The 17,150-nt window shown below is 40.0% G+C and overlaps 1 protein-coding gene across 2 annotated transcripts; it reads right to left on the reverse strand.

The window, feature by feature from the left end:
• Positions 1–395: 395 nt before the first annotated feature.
• rbm17 (RNA binding motif protein 17) lies at positions 396–15,573 on the reverse strand. Of its 2 annotated transcripts, none has more exons than XM_062983307.1 (12): positions 15,415–15,573; positions 14,990–15,130; positions 13,191–13,307; positions 11,338–11,504; positions 10,018–10,115; positions 9,364–9,420; positions 6,951–7,113; positions 6,079–6,230; positions 4,262–4,335; positions 3,258–3,356; positions 1,337–1,409; positions 396–701 (listed from the first exon to the last, which is right to left on the reverse strand). In XM_062983307.1, the coding sequence occupies exons 2-12, from the start codon at positions 15,110–15,112 to the stop codon at positions 598–600; spliced, it is 1,227 nt and encodes a 408-aa protein (XP_062839377.1). In that variant the 5' UTR covers positions 15,113–15,130; positions 15,415–15,573; the 3' UTR covers positions 396–597. The 2 variants fall into 2 exon arrangements, with proteins under 2 accessions (XP_062839377.1, XP_062839376.1); XM_062983306.1 differs by having other exon boundaries at positions 4,262–4,338.
• Between the last annotated feature and the right edge of the window lie 1,577 nt (positions 15,574–17,150).

Here is a 17,150-nt window from a genome sequence, read left to right on the forward strand (position 1 = left end):
TTTCCCCAAATAAAACATAGTGCCCACAAACCTTATTCTTTGGAGGTTTTTAAACAGAGGCTAGATGGCCATCTGCCAGAAAGGCTTTGATTGTGTTTTTCCTGCATAGCAGAATGGGGCTGGACTAGATGGCCTCTGAGGTCTCTTCCAATTCTATGATTCTATAAGTGCAGTTGTCTTTCAAAATTGGCTCTATGAAACTCAAGAGAAAATGGAAGGTTGATACAAACCCCCCTTCATCAGAAAATTACAGCAGAATTCTGGAATAATGTAGTAATCCTACGTTTTGTTCAAAGATTGCAACTGAGTGGTAATGGAGTATCACACATGAAATCACTAACAATCACGTCTCATGAAACTTCACCTGGATGAAAGGTAACAGCCAAAACCGGAAATAGATTGTATCTTTAAGGAATTTTATATGACAATAAAAATAAATTGTGTCCATCACAATGAATGGGGAAAAAGCCACTCAGGGACTGTTTTCCAGTTTGCTGAAAAAGATGCCATCGTTTGCTCCATTCTCAGCTGCTGCTGAAAGTTGTGAGACGTTCGATGTATTGAATTAGTTTTCAATCCATGGTGGAAAAATGGAAATCAGGCTAGCTCTGCAAGATCCAAGACTCTGAATTTGTCCAGGTTGTAGAAGCACGCCTTCACTACCCGTCCTCCAAAGTATCTTCCATTCAGGTCAACGACAGCTAGAAGCCAAGTGCAAAATGTACCCGTCAAACACAGATAAGTTCACCTGATAAATACATATTCTTGTTTATATGGAATTGTACTTTCATAGATGAGTCAACAATAAACTGAAGAGAATATATTATGGTTAGAGTTGGATAATATCAAAGCTAAGAAAAGCTGCCTCTTTAAGAGTCCAACTCCAAAGTTTCTTTCATGAATGAATATGATCAATGACCATGTTAGCTTGTGAATTCTGGAAGTTATAGTCAAAAGGTAAATTTCCAAAACTCTGAATAATATATGGTTCATTGGCTCACTAAGGTCCTTTTACGATTGACATTTTTATATGAGAAGGAAATAAAAAAATACAATTTACTTTATGACTAACTGAAAATAAAAGGGACACTTCAAAAATAAATAAGAGAAATAAGAACAAAGCCTGTGAAGAGAACACACGAAATCTACAAAAACCCCACTCAGCAAACCTCAGTGTAAGCAAAGGCTTAGAAGATATTTTTAAACATCTATCATAACATCATCATAAATCTGGATTTTTTATTGGATAACATTTCAGGCCAGAATGTATGCTGTTATCTTGATACTATTATGTTTAGGACGTACTTCTGGGTTAACCTTAGACAAAGACTGTTACCTTTAATTGCAGATTCAACTCTTTCAAACTCTAAAAATATTCTCACAGCTTCATCATCAGGAGCACCTGGAATCTGAATCAAACACACATAGCTGTGTTAAGAAAAATCACAAATTGAAGATCAATACAATCAAATATATTCGACTTGAGTACTGTGCAGTTCTGTATACCTCACATTTTGTTCCAGGTTTATTAATGATAATAATTGAAGTACTGCAAGTAACAGCACTGCCTGTTAACATACTATTTGTGTGAAAATGAGGGTTTAATAATGCTTCCCTTACACATCACTGAAAGCAATTATTATATGCTCGCAATTTTATATACTGTAATTATTATTATTATTATTATTAACTTGATTTATACCCCGCCTTTCTCCCCATATGTGTATGTTGCACCGTTGGTAGAATGAATAGCATTCACTGACAACTTCCAAATTATTAGGTAATTTGGAGTCAATTTTTAAAAACTGTTTCAGATGACATAATATTTTAAAAGTAGTGTATTAATAACACATAACATTTCATTTGTTGGCCATTCAGACATGTAATCTATGCAAAGTGATCTTGGGCAGTTGTTTTCGCTTAAAAAAGGGAAGTGGGTGACACAGACTATCTTGAACGCTTTTGGATGAAAACAAGTATCAAAATAAATAAAAACATTTCTCAGGAAGTGAATGGCAGTATTTTGCTCATCCTTTCTGAAGAACAACTGGATGAATGTAGTGCCTGAATCATACTTAGAGAGCACACTGTGTCCATATTTTGGGATGCAGACAGTGAACCCTCTCCAAGGATCCCTTTCAGCAAGAGATTCCAACTGACTCAGGTTGCCTGCTCAGTGGCTTTTGACCCACTGACATTATAGAAGTACAACCATAGTATCAAATTATTTTGTGGCTGCCAAGTTGATGTACGCCACAGACTGAATACACAGGGTAAGCAGCATGTTGGAACACACAGTAAATATTATCCCAATCTTGAAAATCTCAGTGGATGATGACAATCAGTTTAATAAAGCTTACAGTACATTTTAAAAACACCCTAGAATAGCACTATGTCAACAAAGACGGGACAAACTGTTTTCTCTATCCACTTCAGGAACATAGGCTTGTCATAGAACTGGAGGAGACTCCAAGAGCTATCCAGTCCAACCTCATTCTGCTATGCAGGAATCAAAGCAATCCTGACAGATGGGCATCCAACCTCTGTTTAAAGATCTCCAGGGAAGCTTTGCACATATAAACCCATACTGATGTACACGAATGATGCTTCAATGCAGAACTGCACATGAAGGACATGGTATTGTTTGAGGAAGGGATATGTTGCATATCAGAAGGAAAATCCAATTATGTTTTAATGAGACCAGTGCTACAGTCATTTGTGATTAAGACATCTCTCCATGGAGGAACAGAAAAGGCTCTCTCATCCTGAGACCCGGAGACAGTCAAAAGGTCCTGCTTTTACCTTCACGGCCATTGCTCTGGCTTCAGAGGCAGAGAGGAGGCAATATCTGCTGGAATTAATCCCCTCTCCACTTGCCATGCCATATTTCTGGCATGTCATGTCTTTAGATTTTCTTTGTCATGCTTTTTCTTTTTCTAGTAAAGCACCATGTATGATGATAGTACTGCATGACAACGACAATGATGTTGTTAGGAGTAGGGTGACAATAAATTTTGTCCTCTCCTAACAGAGGGAGATACAGATGTGGTATCTTGGCCCACTCTAGGGATTTCTCCCTTCCATCATCTATTTCTAACATTGCGCATGATCTGCCTTCTTTCATTTTTGTACTTACTGTACAGTATTCAGTAAAAAATTGGTATCTATCTATCTATCTATCTATCTATCTATCTATCTATCTATCTATAGATACCAAGAGCAAATAAGAATTGTTTGTAAGTGACAATAGTTTGTACCTCAAAAATGACACACTTCCCAACTTTGCCGTATTTTTCACACTCTTCCTTGGTTTCACCCTCCAAGTCTTCATCCACCTCACCAGCTCCAACCATATTCTGAAAATAAGAAAAGTCAATGGTTAGATTCTCGGTGAAAAGAAAATGCCACTATTTCTGGAAAGTGCTTTTCTTCCTAAATGGCAAGGAACAACAAAGAGGGGGTTCAAACATTGCACAGCCATCCCACCAATGCTGTGGTTTAAGTCCCAGCAGGAGTTCAAACCACTAAACCCTGGAAACCCATTGGGTGGCCTTCGGGAGGTCATACTCTCTCAGCCTCAGAGGAAGGCAGAGGAAAAACCCCCTGGACGAATTTTGCCTTGAAATCACCATGACAGGTTACCATAGAGTAGTGGTTCTCAACCTGTGGGGCCCCGGGGGTTTTGGCCTGCAACTCCCAGAAATCCCAGCCAGTTTACCAGCTGTTAGGATTTCTGGGAATTGAAACATCTGTATGTCAAAACATCTTGGGACCTACAGGTTGAGAAGCACTGCCATAGAGACACTGTACATGAGAAATAACTCGAAGGCACAACAGCAACAACACATCAAACTGCTTTGGAAGCACTGCTCTATATACTATGCAGTGCCCATGGATCTTTACTTTGCTAACGCATACACGCAAACACATATTCCTAAATCAAAAAGGAAAGCCTGAAGCATGAGCTACAACCTCAGGCTCAGCTAATTCCTGCAAATACAATGAGATGGGAAAATGACTCAGGCAAAATTCTGACTCTTTACCCGGGGACTATTTTTTCTTTCTTTTTTTCTGGTAGTTTCCATCGCATATTCACCTGTCAATCCTCCTTAGGAACAGGGAGAAGTCTAAATCAAACCAGCTGGCATTTCTCCTACGCCTTTTAAGCTATGGCTCCTTCTCTGGACCTCAGAATACCAACCAAATATTCCAAACCAGAACTGCCGGAAAGAGCGCAAGAACAGAAGCATTTGGCACTTACCCGAAGCAGAACCACTTTGGTTGGGCACTTTAATATCTCTGTTAAAGGATTTGAATCAGATTTCTTGGATGAATCTGCTAGTCAAAAAACAAAAAGCATATTACATATATAATTTAGTAATCTCAGGCTAGATTATCTTTGCACACAGAGGAGGAAGAGGCTCTGAGTGTTCTGCAATTCCAAACTAGCATAAGTACGCTCTTATTAAAAGGAGGAAGAAAACAAAATAGCTAACCACTATTGACATATTCAAACATGATAATACATCAGAATCTAAAAACCATTTTGGTACACTGCGAATGAGTGGTTGCTACTATTTTCTGCTCTCACTTGGGTTCCTACAAGATGCAAATATATATCAAATTGATGGGTTATTGTGGACATGTGAATCAAGAACTCTTGCTTATCACCTTCCTTTATTGCTCAGGATTCTGGTATCTCTGAAGATAAACCAGTGTTCCTGCTTTGCTCAGATAAGTCATGGCATGCTGTGAGAGAATGTGGGTTTTTGTTTTCTTTGTCAGCAAATAAAAACATTCCTGCTCTGACTGACTTCAGGAAGTGACTGCAAGGGCATCTAATGGTGCACTTTTATACTTTTTTTCTTCTTTGGTCTGCTAGTATTCCAGTGTTGAGCATTGGACTATGACTATGGAGACCAGGCTTTGCACCCCTTTTCAACTATGAAACCTACTGGATAACTCTGGGGAAGTCACACTCTCTCAGCCCCAGAGGAAGGTAATCTCAAACTACTTCTGAACAAATTTTCATACCCCAAAAACTGGATGAGTTGTTAAAACGGTTACACAGTTCTTGTCCCTTCTCCCAACAAGAAGATAAGGAATTACAAATATTTCACCCATCAGTTAAAAAGTATTTTTCTCTTGCAATGCTTTTGCCTTGTTTGTTAAACAGTGCACATAAACATAAGATGTGTGAACAATTTGACCGCTGTCACCTCTGTACAGATAGCTATGTCTGCATGTTTATCTTAAGTGTCCCTCCTTTGCAAAATGTTTAACATTAACACAAGAAAGCAGCCTGAACAATGCAGACTTACAACAAATACTAAAACTCCTTATTGACCTCTGGGTCTTTAAAAAAAAATGTAATAAAGAAAGCTAACCTCACTTACTCACACTTAGCATAATTTTCTTGCAATACCTTTACTGGTTTAACCATGTACTGCAAATCAATGGTAGGAGACTGAGGTTTCCTCAACCTCCGATCAGTGACATTGTGGAAGGAGATAACTCAGCCAGCCATTTACTAATGTAGGGTGCATTTGCAAACTAAAGAATGAATGCAGTTTGACACCACTTTAACTGCTATGGCTCAATGTTATGGAGTTGTAGTTTTCAGGACAGAAAGCCAAGCTTAAAAAATAGAAAAGCTGACATTTTTGAAAGCACATTTCCATTTGTCAGGCCAAGGGCATTGTGGTGAAGTTTGTTTCTAAAGTGGCACAGAGAAGGCAGGGAACTAATCGAAGGGCAACAAACAGAACTTGAATTTCCATGATCGTTACAAATTGGCCTTATCAGATATGCCAATATTGAAACCTGCTAGGGCATTTTGCCGAAGATTATGTTCACTGAGAACACCTGAACCTGTTACAGGTGGAGGCAGAAGGGAACCAAAGGCAGATTAAAGGACAAGAATCAACGAGTTAGTTAATGATTAGCTTGCCCAGCTGTTAGCAATCTGCAATGAACCCACATGGTGAGAGATAAACAAACCCCTCTCTGCTAACTTTGTGTATCTTTTGGTCACTTCTGTTCACCTGCAAATGAGTGACCCTCATTGTTACTTCTTACCTTTATCAGCAGAGTCACCAACAATGATTTTGCCGCCCCTCTTGCTTGTTTTCTCTACTGACAAGGCAGTGCTCAAGCCCTGTTCGTGCTTCCCAAGACCCTGTCCCTCCCGGAAACCGTATTTCTGCATGATCTTGTGTGCCACGGTGCCTCTGAAGTCAAAAGGGAGAGGAAATGGGAAATTGTATGGAAAGGCTTAGATGAAATATCATTTTGCAGCAGGAAATTCTAAAACATCCTTACCCTGCTTCTTTTATTTAAAAGAAGGTAGGGAAATAACTCCAGGTTGAGTGTTCCTTATCCAAAATGTTTGGCACCAGGAGTATTTTGGATTTTGGAATACCTGTGTCTGCATAAATGTATATATTGAGGTATCTTGGAGATATACAACATTTTAAATAATTGTTGTATATAAAACAAAGTTTTTGTGTATCTGGAACATGAGAAAGCAAAGTTGCCACTATCTCAGCAACCACTGAGGACGATTTTGGAGTATTTCAGAATTCTAGATAAAAGATACACAATGTATATTATCTCCTGGTAGATAAAACTTGGCTACTTCCCTGAAATACAAAAAGTAAAATGCAACAGCTCACTTAAGACGGGGAGTACATGAATCTTCATCACGAGGACTTGAAGTGATTAAAGAGAAATGTATTTCTGACTTTAGTACAATAGCTTGCATGAAAGGTTTTGTATTGATACTAATTCCAAAATAAACAGATATACACACACTTTGTTGTCTAACCACTGCAGTTTGAAGCCAGCTTCGAAGTGCATTAAATGGTCAGTATGAGCAAAAGTTGCCCGGTTGCTGTACCATGCTGCCCTCTACTGCCTTTTTATAATAAACACCAAGCGGTCATACTCACCCCATATTAGCTAAAAAGGAATTGCTGGGTCCAGTTGGAGATCGAGGCCTCTCGGGCTCATCATACATGGGGGGCGGAATGGCTGCTTTTGAAGATGATGATGATGAAGACGATGATGATCCACGAGACCGTGGCTCTTCTTCATAGGGGAATGATGGAGGGGCTGGAAGAGAGGCAAAGGGACAAACATATATTTGAATATCTGTGCATTGTCTCAGGACATTCACTAAGTTACAGTTAAGTGTCTCCGATTCCTTTTATGATAGTGAGATGATTTAACATATCTTCAAATCATGATTATAATAAGTGTCGCCCTAGAGGACTTTTTTTATCCAACTTTTGTATCCAAATGCCCTTTAAGGGGTTTGGAAGTATTTGCTCCATGTTTTAGACACTCAAAGCCATGAGGTGCCTTTTTTCTGAAATAGGAAGTGAACAGAAAGTGACTTCTAGTTATTTACTGTTGCTTTAAAAAGGCTTCTATGGGTCTCAAAGGGTCTGGGAGGCCCCAAAATAATGGGAAAAAATGTCCTGACATACCCTAAGACAGTAGTTCTCAACCTGTGGGTTCCCAGGTGTTTTGTCCTACAACTCCCAGCCAGTGTACCAGCTGTTAGGATTTCTGAGAGTTGAAGGCCAAAACATCTGGGGACCCACAGGTTGAGACCCACTGCCCTAAGAGCATTTGTGGGCAAAGCACTGGATTTGTTTTGCAGGTGGTGCAGCAAGAAGTGTCTCTCCAAGGTTTCCTAGGAGTCAACTGCAGCCTCTTAACCTGCCACCCCTGAAATTAAGCCACTCTTAGAACCCCTCTCCTTAATAAAGCTGTTTATAATTATGACTGGCACAAATTTCTACTCTTGGTTGTACAAGTTCAATTAGAAGTAATCCCCTAGGTTTCAGCTCTTCGTGCTTTTCAGGTAGCATTTCTCCATCTCTATAGCCATCCTAACTATGTACTGGTTCAGTGCAAAATCCATTGGAAGTGTGATGTCTCATGGGCCTTGTAGTCCCGTTCCTAGTGCTATTGTGGCAGATGAGGAGGAAAACATGGGATTTCCACCGGTTCAGCTTGAATCGGAGCTTCGCCACCTGGAAGATGTTTGTCCTCAGGAAGTTGACCAAACAAGCCTTGGGCAGAATTCTCCCCCGTTTTTCCCAAAGGACAATTATAATAGAGATAGAGGAGTCAGGGAGGCTAATCGCCGGAGCCTCAGAATCGCTGCCAGACAATTAGCTGATTAGGTCTGCTTCCCTTGGGAAATTCTAAGGAGTCATGCATCTGGACAAAGTTGGGTTTCACTTCATGTTCTCCAGGGAAAGTGTTCTATTGGCGGGAAAACAAGACTCTATATAGGGGTTTTGCCGCAAGGGGAACCTTGCGGAGTCAATTGTTCAGCTTGAGGAGAGAGATCGTGTGTGGACTTCGTATTCCTTGTTCCCTGCTTCCCGGATCTAGTTTCAAGTCTTGCCTTGCTTCACGTTTTGCCACGGACCTTGTTTCATGCTTCAAGTTGTCACGTTCCAAGTCCTTGATCCAGCCAAGAACCAAGCCTATGATCCAGCCTTGTTGTCAAGCTTCAATGGACTAAAGACCTTGTCATCTCCCCCACTATTGCTTGGCAAAGTGTGTGTTTCGGTTAATGGATTATAACTTTGAACTTTAATATCTTATATTGGACATTATTTTCCTGGACTATATTTGGCCTTTCCTGAAAGGTCTGCTTCTGAACTTTATTCTTCACTTGTTTTTATTGACTTTATATAATTCTTTAATAAAGATATTAGATAGATTCTGGTCTCTGCGCATGGTTATTGGTGCTCTGCAGCCTGGATCCTGACAGGAAGTGAACTCTGACCGCATATAACAGCCCAGAATAAAATAGCTCTGTTGCACTAAGGAACAGTATAGACCTAGTTTTGTATATACAATACTTTAAAAGGCATCCACAAATGCAAAACTGAACAACTGCACAAATTTCCTATCTGTATCGTCTTTTTGGATAAATCAGGACATATCAAGATCCAAACACAACACAGCATTTGAAACTGATTTCTGAATGCATCCGCCTAACTCTGACTTCTCTCCAATGTTCTGTTTTTTCATCCTCCAATTCCACACATATTTCTGAACCTCACTTTGAGATTGAGAGACCTAGTCATAGAGAAATCAGGATCTGAATAATCTATGCCTTCCTTTCAAGGACCCCAGCAAATTTTCCCATTTCTACAATCATTCTGACTATGTATTGGTTCAGTGCAAAATCCATTGGGTTATCATTCTCATTGTGGAAAATCCGGGCTTTGCCTGTTAATGGCCAATAAAGCACTCTGTAACAGATATCCATAACATCTAAGCATCACTGAAAAGGGTTCCTGTAAGACAGACACTGGAAAAATTAAATATACGTACGTTCTTTGTCCTTCTCAACCAACGACGTAGGTGGCGCGATGGCAGCTCTTCCCATGCCTGTGTAAGAAACCAATCACATGAGGAGAAAAAGAATCCACCTTATATCAGACAACAAAAGTGTGTGCCTTTAAAGGATTCTGTGTTGTTTTGGCTGAAACAGACGTAATACTGAAAATTCAATAGATTGATGAACAGGGAAGATCATTTATCCAGCCTATTTTTTAAATCGCTATGAACAATTGATTGAAATAATTACAGCTTTTAGATCAGCCAATCTCTCTCAGGCAGAAGCTGGCCACCTTTGGGGGACTCTAAAATCAAATCTACAGCCAGCCTTAGTACTGCAAAATGGGTCTAGAATCTAGATCCACTGCCTTTCTCTAGCCCAATGGGGGCTTATTCAGAAGTCTCAGCACTTTAAGATAAGCCCATTCCCAAGTAGTTGCATCTGATGAGGCTGGAAGCCGTAGGAATGCGGGGGGAGGTTACTAAAGTCAGGTGTTGGGGTGAAGCCAAATGTCAATCCCAACTGGCCTCGTCAAATATTGAGGAAATAAGCAAAATACCATCCACGCTGAGCTAAGACTATTATGATATTGGGATGTTACAGTGCTTCATTAATTTGTGTGTTTTGTAATTAAGGTAGTGCCATACTTCTTTTCCGCCTCTCCCTTTCGTAATCTTCGTCTTCGTCAGAATCTGGATCAGGCCGTCTGGAAAACCCACTCGCCTCGTGCCTATCTTTGCGCCTCCTTGAAAAATGAATAGAAATTTCAGAAGATATTAAGATGATGATCTTGCAGCAATTATAAGATAATACAGGATGGATAAAGAACTTGTGGCCATCTGGGTGTTATTGGATCCCACTGGCAGGGAGTTGAAGGCCAACAATACCTGGCAGGTCACAACAGTCATTGTCGTCTGCAGACAATTACAGTACATAAACACTTATAACTAGGTTCTGTAGTACATATTATTTTCATCTTCCTTTCACAGCAACCATTTACACAGTCTTACACAATAAACAATTATTTATAATTCATTTCTTTTCTATTTATGCAGGTAACTGCACCAGGCACCATTTTTCACATACATTCAGACAACCATATCCAAACTGGAAGGGATGTGATATCAGTTCCGGATATCTTTTCAGTCTTTTTTCCCTCCGGAGTGATAGTAATGAAATTGGGATGCAGAGCTGAGAAAGAAAAGGTGCTCTGTTTTGTAGTGGGTTTGATCTGCTTGATTTAGACACTAAAGAACTGCCTCATTTAAAAAAAAATGGGCATCTGGAGGTCTACACAGGGACCATGTTTTCGCCAGATCTAAGGTCTGTATGAAGTAATTTTGTACCCAGGTATAAAAAATGTTCAAAAGCAATTAATGGTGGTATGCTTCCTTCTGTTTTAGTGCCAGATACTATGCCTTCAGAATCCTTAACAATCAAATCAATATTGGTTTACTATATGCCGATTTCAAAATGTCATTGAATACATTCAGAATTATATGTGTGGCAACATCAGTCACACATGGAAATGGTATCCCAGCACAAATGACATACAAGCATATAACGGGACCACCAGTTTCAACTTACATCACAGCCCTGCTTAGATCTTGCAGACTCAGGACCATGGCTCCCTGACTGAATTATTCATCTGGAATGTGATCTATTGTTTTTTCTAGAGAGCCATCTCTTCTCATAATATAGCCGAAGTCCAAGAGGCACAACGTAATCTAGGGAGAGTTCAGGTCTGATTTGTTCTGGGACCTATTCATTTGTCTTTTCAGCAGTCCATTGGAACTTCAGAACCCTTTTCCAACACTGTATCTAAAATGACTTATTTTCTTTCTATCTGCTTTCTTCAAGATACAAATTTACTTCAATTGATCTGGTTGCTCAACTGAAAGACTTCAAAACAATCAAAAGAGCCCAGAAGGCAAACCTGCTACTCAATAGAGGCACAGACAACTCACTTTTCTCTTTCCTCAATCTCCTTCTGCCGCTCCAATTCTCGCTGTCGTTGTCTTTCTTCCCGCTGGCGCTTTACTACTTTCTCATAATCGTTGGGGAACATAGGATCATACTCGTCAGCTAAAGGGATTAATACATCTCCAGCAGAAAAACCACTGGGAACAGGATCCTAAGAACAAAAATAGAGACAAGCAAAATGTTAAGTAAAGTCATCCAGCAGAATTACAGAATTGTATCCAGAAGAGGCCCTCTGAGATCATCTGGTTCCACTTTCAAGGTAATTTCTAAAATTCTGCTTGGAAACACCTCTCTGAAAAAGTGTTTCCACCACTCTAAAAAGGCGCACCCCCATTCCCAATTGAAGGTTGCAGCTATACTCAAAATGTGCTGCACACAATATATGTCAAAATATAATTTCCAAAATATAATGTCCAACTGTACTGCAAAGAAAGTTACACCATGCTAGCGACACATGGGTTTTTAATGCTGCTTCAAAGAGGCAATATAGATTTATTTTAAATGTGGGAAAACTTTTTCATTCCTTTATTACTAATATCTATCTCTTCTCCAAATTGGGAGTGCTTGCCAGTTTGCTCCTGCATTCATTTCAGGCCACTGAATCTTGCCTATAAATTTGTTTAAAGCTTAGGAAAGAATATTACCAAGAACAAAGATGGGGAACCTCTTGATTGCCAATAGTTTTGGACTTAAATTCCCAAAAGAGATCAAACTGAGACCATATTAATCAAACAAAAGTGAAACAGTCAAATATAGATGGCAGACTAAAGCTTCAATAATGAATAAAAGTCATCTAAGAGAACTGCTTGATTATCAAGCAAAAAGAAATAATAACACATGAAAGCTGACTGGCACAGCCTGGGGATCACAACCAGGCACAGTGAAGACACTGCCCTTGTGCTTTGCTACTCTGCTGCTGAGTATGTATGTCCAGTGTGGAATACATCTCACCACGTTAAAACATTGGGTGTGGCTCTTAATGAGACATGCCGTATTATCACAGGATATCTACACCAAACATTGCTGGAGAAATTATACTGTTTAGCCTGTATTGCACCACATGATATTGGTCGGGAAGTAGCAGCCAGTAATGAAAGGACCAAGGCACTGACATCTCCAGCCCGTCCCCTGTTCAGATATCAGCCAGCATGCCAACATCTTAAATCAAGAAATAGAGATATTTGCAGAAGCACCTCAGCAAGCAAGAGTCTAAAAGTGGCAGGTTAAAACCTGGAACTTCAATCCGTGGCTGATGCCAGACAAGAAACTCCCTCCTGGGCACACAGAAGGCTGGGCAACTTGGAAGGTGCTGAATACACTGTGCTCTGGTGCCATGGGATGCAGAGCCAACCTTAAGAAATGGGGCTACAAAGTGGAGTCCATGACATGCGAGTGTGGAGAAGGGCAAACCACAGACCACCTACTACAATGCAGTCTGAGCACCGCCACATGCACAATGGAGGACTTTCTTACAGCGACACCAGAGACACTCCAAGTGGCCAGCATAATACCATGTTTTTAACTTTGTTCGTGGTTTTTTATACATTATAACTGTATTCTCAATTCACTTCTGATAGGATAAATAAATACAAATCTATGAGGAGGGTAAATTGATCCATAGGAATGATGCAGCTACTATGAATGAATGCCCTTTCTCTCATGTCTCTCAATGGAGCCTCCTTGCCAAGTGAGAAGCAGAGAGGGATGTTTCCTCCTGATGGGAGGAAAGAAAGAGGTTATTCTTCCAGGAAGAGATCCATCAAAGAACCATCTGCGATCTTAAAACCATCTTTTCTCTTACCAAGCCTGGTTTTCCCCTAAATAACTGCATCCTTACCTTCAGACCAGGTGCCACATGTGGAGGGGTGTCTACGATCTGTCGTTCATCAGAAGCACTGCCTCGTTTCAGGTCAATGACAGGAGCAAGAACTGTTGTTTGCTTTGTCCTTTGGCTCTACAAAATCACCACAAAAACATTAAAGATATTATAAACAGACAACTAATCTTGACTCTGAGATTTCTACAGCCTGAAAAACTAACAGCAACCCATGTTGCTGTGTGATTTTAAGTCATTTCCAACATATGACAGCCATAAGGCTGAGAGAATGTCACTTTCCAAGATCACCCTTCATGGTTGAGTTAGGACTAAAAATACTACACAATGCTAGCTTATAACAAACTTTCCAACATTTCATTTGAAATTAAATTCAGAAGTACCCCTGATTGGTTGGAAGGCGGACCAGGGTACGGGATTACAACCTGCATTGGACGGGGTCGCACTCCCTCTGAAGACACAGGTTCTCAGTGTGGGAGTGCTCCTGGACTCATTGTTGACCCTGGAATCTCAGGTGCTGGCGATGGTCAGGAGCGCCTTTGCACAATTAAAACGTGTGCACCAGCTCTGCCCGTACCTTGAGACGCCAGATCTGGCCATGGTAGTCCATGCCTTAGTCCAGGCATGGGCAAACTCTGGCCCTCCAGGTGTTTTGGACTACAACTCCCACAATTCCTAACAGCTGGTAGGCTGTTAGGAATAGTGGGAGTTGTAATCCAAAACACCTGGAGGGCCGGAGTTTGCCCATGCCTGCCTTAGTCACATCCCGTTTGGACTACTAAAACGCTTTATACATGGGCCTGCTTTTGAAGATAGTTTGGAAGCTTCAACTGGTACAGAGATTGACAGTGAGATTGCTAACCGGAGGGCCGTACTGGAAGCAGACAACTCCCATGTTACAGCAACACCACTGGCTGCCAGTCTGCTTCCAGGCTAAATACGAAGTGCTGGTTATTACCGATAAAGCCCTAAACGGTTAGGGCCCAGATTATTTGACAAACCGTATCCCTGTGTATAAACCTGTTCGGATACTGCGATCAGTGGAGGGAGCCCCACTCTTGGTCCCACCCCCTTCTCAAGTGCAGTTGGTGGGAACGAGGGGGCCTTCTCCGTAGCCGCCCCATCCCTCTGGAACCTTCCCTAAATAAATTAGATCAGCCCCATCAATCCTCTCTTTTAAAAACGATTTAAAACCCATTTATGTGAATTAGCTTATGGAGACGAAGGAAAGTAGACTACCATTGATGTTACATTTGAGACCTTGCTAACAACAAACTATTTTAAATTATGGAGATCTATATTTTGATATGCATTTTAATCTAATTCTGGTTTTTGATGTTTTATTCATATGTTTTATATGATATTTTTGATTAATTTATGTTTAATTGTCTGTTAATTATCTATTATGTTTTCTACAAGCATTGAATGTTTGCCATTTTACTTTGGAAGCTGCCCTGAGTACCCTCGAGGAGAAAGGATGGTTTAAAAATATATTATTGTTATAATTGTGTTGTCGAAGGCTTTCATGCCCGGGATCACAGGGTTGTTGTATGTATTCCGGGCTGTATGGCCATGTTCCATACATGCCTCACAACCTCTGAGGATGCCTGCCATAGATGTGGGCGAAACGTCAGGAGAGAATACTTCTGGAACATGGCCATACAGCCCAGAATACATACAACAACCTTATTATAATATTATTTCATTGATGAAAACTGAATTTGCACTAACTCTAAGAATTCTAGGAATGTGCAGAAAATCCTGTTGATATTGACTGAACAAAAACAACTTTCTATCCTTACCTTTGCTTGGGTGAGTGCCGCCTTCTTCACTTGCAGCTGAGACTGCAGGAGTTTGAAGTTTTTGGACCAGCCTTCTGTCTTGGAATCGCTGGTCTCCACTCCCAAGTCATCGTAGAGTGACATTTTCGTTCTGCTTCAGAGCTAGGAAAGGAAAAGACAAGGGAGAATGGTCACATCATCATTAAAAAAAAGGCCTGGCCCAACTTGGGCCCTCCAGGTGTTTTTGGACTTCAGCCCCCACAATTCCTAACAGCCTACCGGGTTGAAGTCCAAAACACCTGGAGGGCCCAAGTTGGGCCAGGCCTTGAGGCTTTATGGATTTGCTTTTAATAAGGCCATAGCTTCGTCTCTGTCAAGTACATCTTATCCAGAACTCCAAAATACTATTACCTCATGTAATAGTAGGGGCCTCCAGTTTTCCTTACCCTTCCGCACACTAGGCCTCAAAGCCGGGGCCTCGCGTAAAGCCCGAAACCGAAGGAAGCGCCTCCTCCGTGGGACAGGGGAAGCTTCGCGTCACGGGCGGGAAGAGCCAATCAGCGTCCCTCCCTGAGAGCGCCTTGGCGTTCTTCTGAACGTCCCAACGGCGGGACGCAGCGGCTGCGTAAACTTCGTAGCGCAGGGGGCGGAGCTGGGCTACCGGCCTCACACGCCGAAGGTAAAATCTACGCTAGTTCCGTAAACTGGCAACAGGGCTAATGTTAGTGTTTACTCTAACTGCGCAGCAAAGAGGGAAGGTTCTCTACTGACACCTAAAGGCGCATGGCTGCAACTGCAACTCAGGTCAGTGAAATCTATTTTGACATTTTAACTCAATTTATATGTAGATTTACTATAGTAGTTCCTATTACTATGTATATTATTTATATTAGTTCTAATATAGTAGCTCTCATTACATTATTCTATTTATAACACTATACAATAATAGAGTAATATATATAACTATTTTTATTTTAGATCTAATATCGTAGTCCCCATTATTATGTATTATTTATATTACATATGATATAGCTCTCATTATAGAATCATAGAATAGTAGAGTTGGAAGAGACCTCATGGGCCATCCAGTCCAACCCCCTGCCAAGAAGCAGGAAATCGCATTATATTTATATTATTCTATTTATATTACTATATATATATAAAAGATCTAATATCGTAGTCCCCATTACTCTCTCTCTCTCTCTCTCTATATATATATATATATATATATATAACTATATTTATGTTAGATCTAATATTGTAGTCCCCATTACTATGTATTATTCATATTAGATCTGATATAGTATATTTATATTAGATTTAATCCCATTACTATGTAATTATTTATATTAGATCTAATATAGTAGCCCCCAGTACTATGTACAGTATATTATTTATATTAAATCCAATGTAGTGACGCCAATTCCTATGTATATTATCTATTTTAGATCTAATATAGTGGTTCCAATTACTAAGCATTTTATTTGTTAGATCTAATGTAGTGGTTCCGATTACCATGTATATTAATATTTATATTAGATCTAATATAGTGATTCCCACTATTATGCATATAATTTAGTGCAGTGGCTCCAACTATTATGCATTTTTTAATATTAGATCTAATATAGTGGTTCCAAATACTATGCATGTTAGATTTGCCCTAATAAACTGGTCCACTGCCATAGTTTGATGAAGGATAACATCTTGAAATAGTTTTAAGTATATGAGCTTCTTGCCGTTTAGAGCTTTCAATACTGGAGTTAGGGGATCAAAACCATAAAAATGGGGGGGGGGGGAACAATAGGAAATTGCTAATGTTTTTATGTGAGGAAACACCTTCTAGGGATTTTGAGGTCCTCCAGGGCCATTCTGTGGTCCTCTTCATTTTGGATTATTTTTAATATTATGCAGAGTTTTTATTTTAAAACCCTTCATTTTCTTAATTTTGTATGTAATACAAATGTTACTATGGTTCATTTTAATACATGACTTTATAATTTAAAGGTTTCCTATTTACATCTTTAACATGTTGTAGATTGTGGGATGTAGGTAAAAATATGAATATGTAAAAGAATGCGTATTTGTCACTACATCCTTCTCTTTGTTCTTTAAAAAATGGTAGATTATTTTCAGTGGGGCACTGAGTATTTTTTTCTGAAAAGGGGCCAGTAAGCCAAGTTTG

The sequence above is a fragment of the Anolis carolinensis genome, chromosome 5 (genome assembly GCF_035594765.1).
Source record: "Anolis carolinensis isolate JA03-04 chromosome 5, rAnoCar3.1.pri, whole genome shotgun sequence".
In the NCBI taxonomy this organism is placed as follows: domain Eukaryota; kingdom Metazoa; phylum Chordata; class Lepidosauria; order Squamata; family Dactyloidae; genus Anolis; species Anolis carolinensis.

Excerpts from the sequence above, each read along its gene's own strand:
- rbm17 (XM_062983306.1), bottom strand. The coding sequence starts at position 15,112 with ATGTCACTCTACGATGACTTGGGAGTGGAGACCAGCGATTCCAAGACA. Across the intron at positions 10,116-11,337 it reads GAGATTGAGGAAAGAGAAAA|GAGGCGCAAAGATAGGCACG; the intron begins GTGAGTTGTCTG and ends TCATTTTTCAAG. Across the intron at positions 1,410-3,257 it reads GGAAGTGTGTCATTTTTGAG|ATTCCAGGTGCTCCTGATGA; the intron begins GTACAAACTATT and ends TGTTTGATTCAG.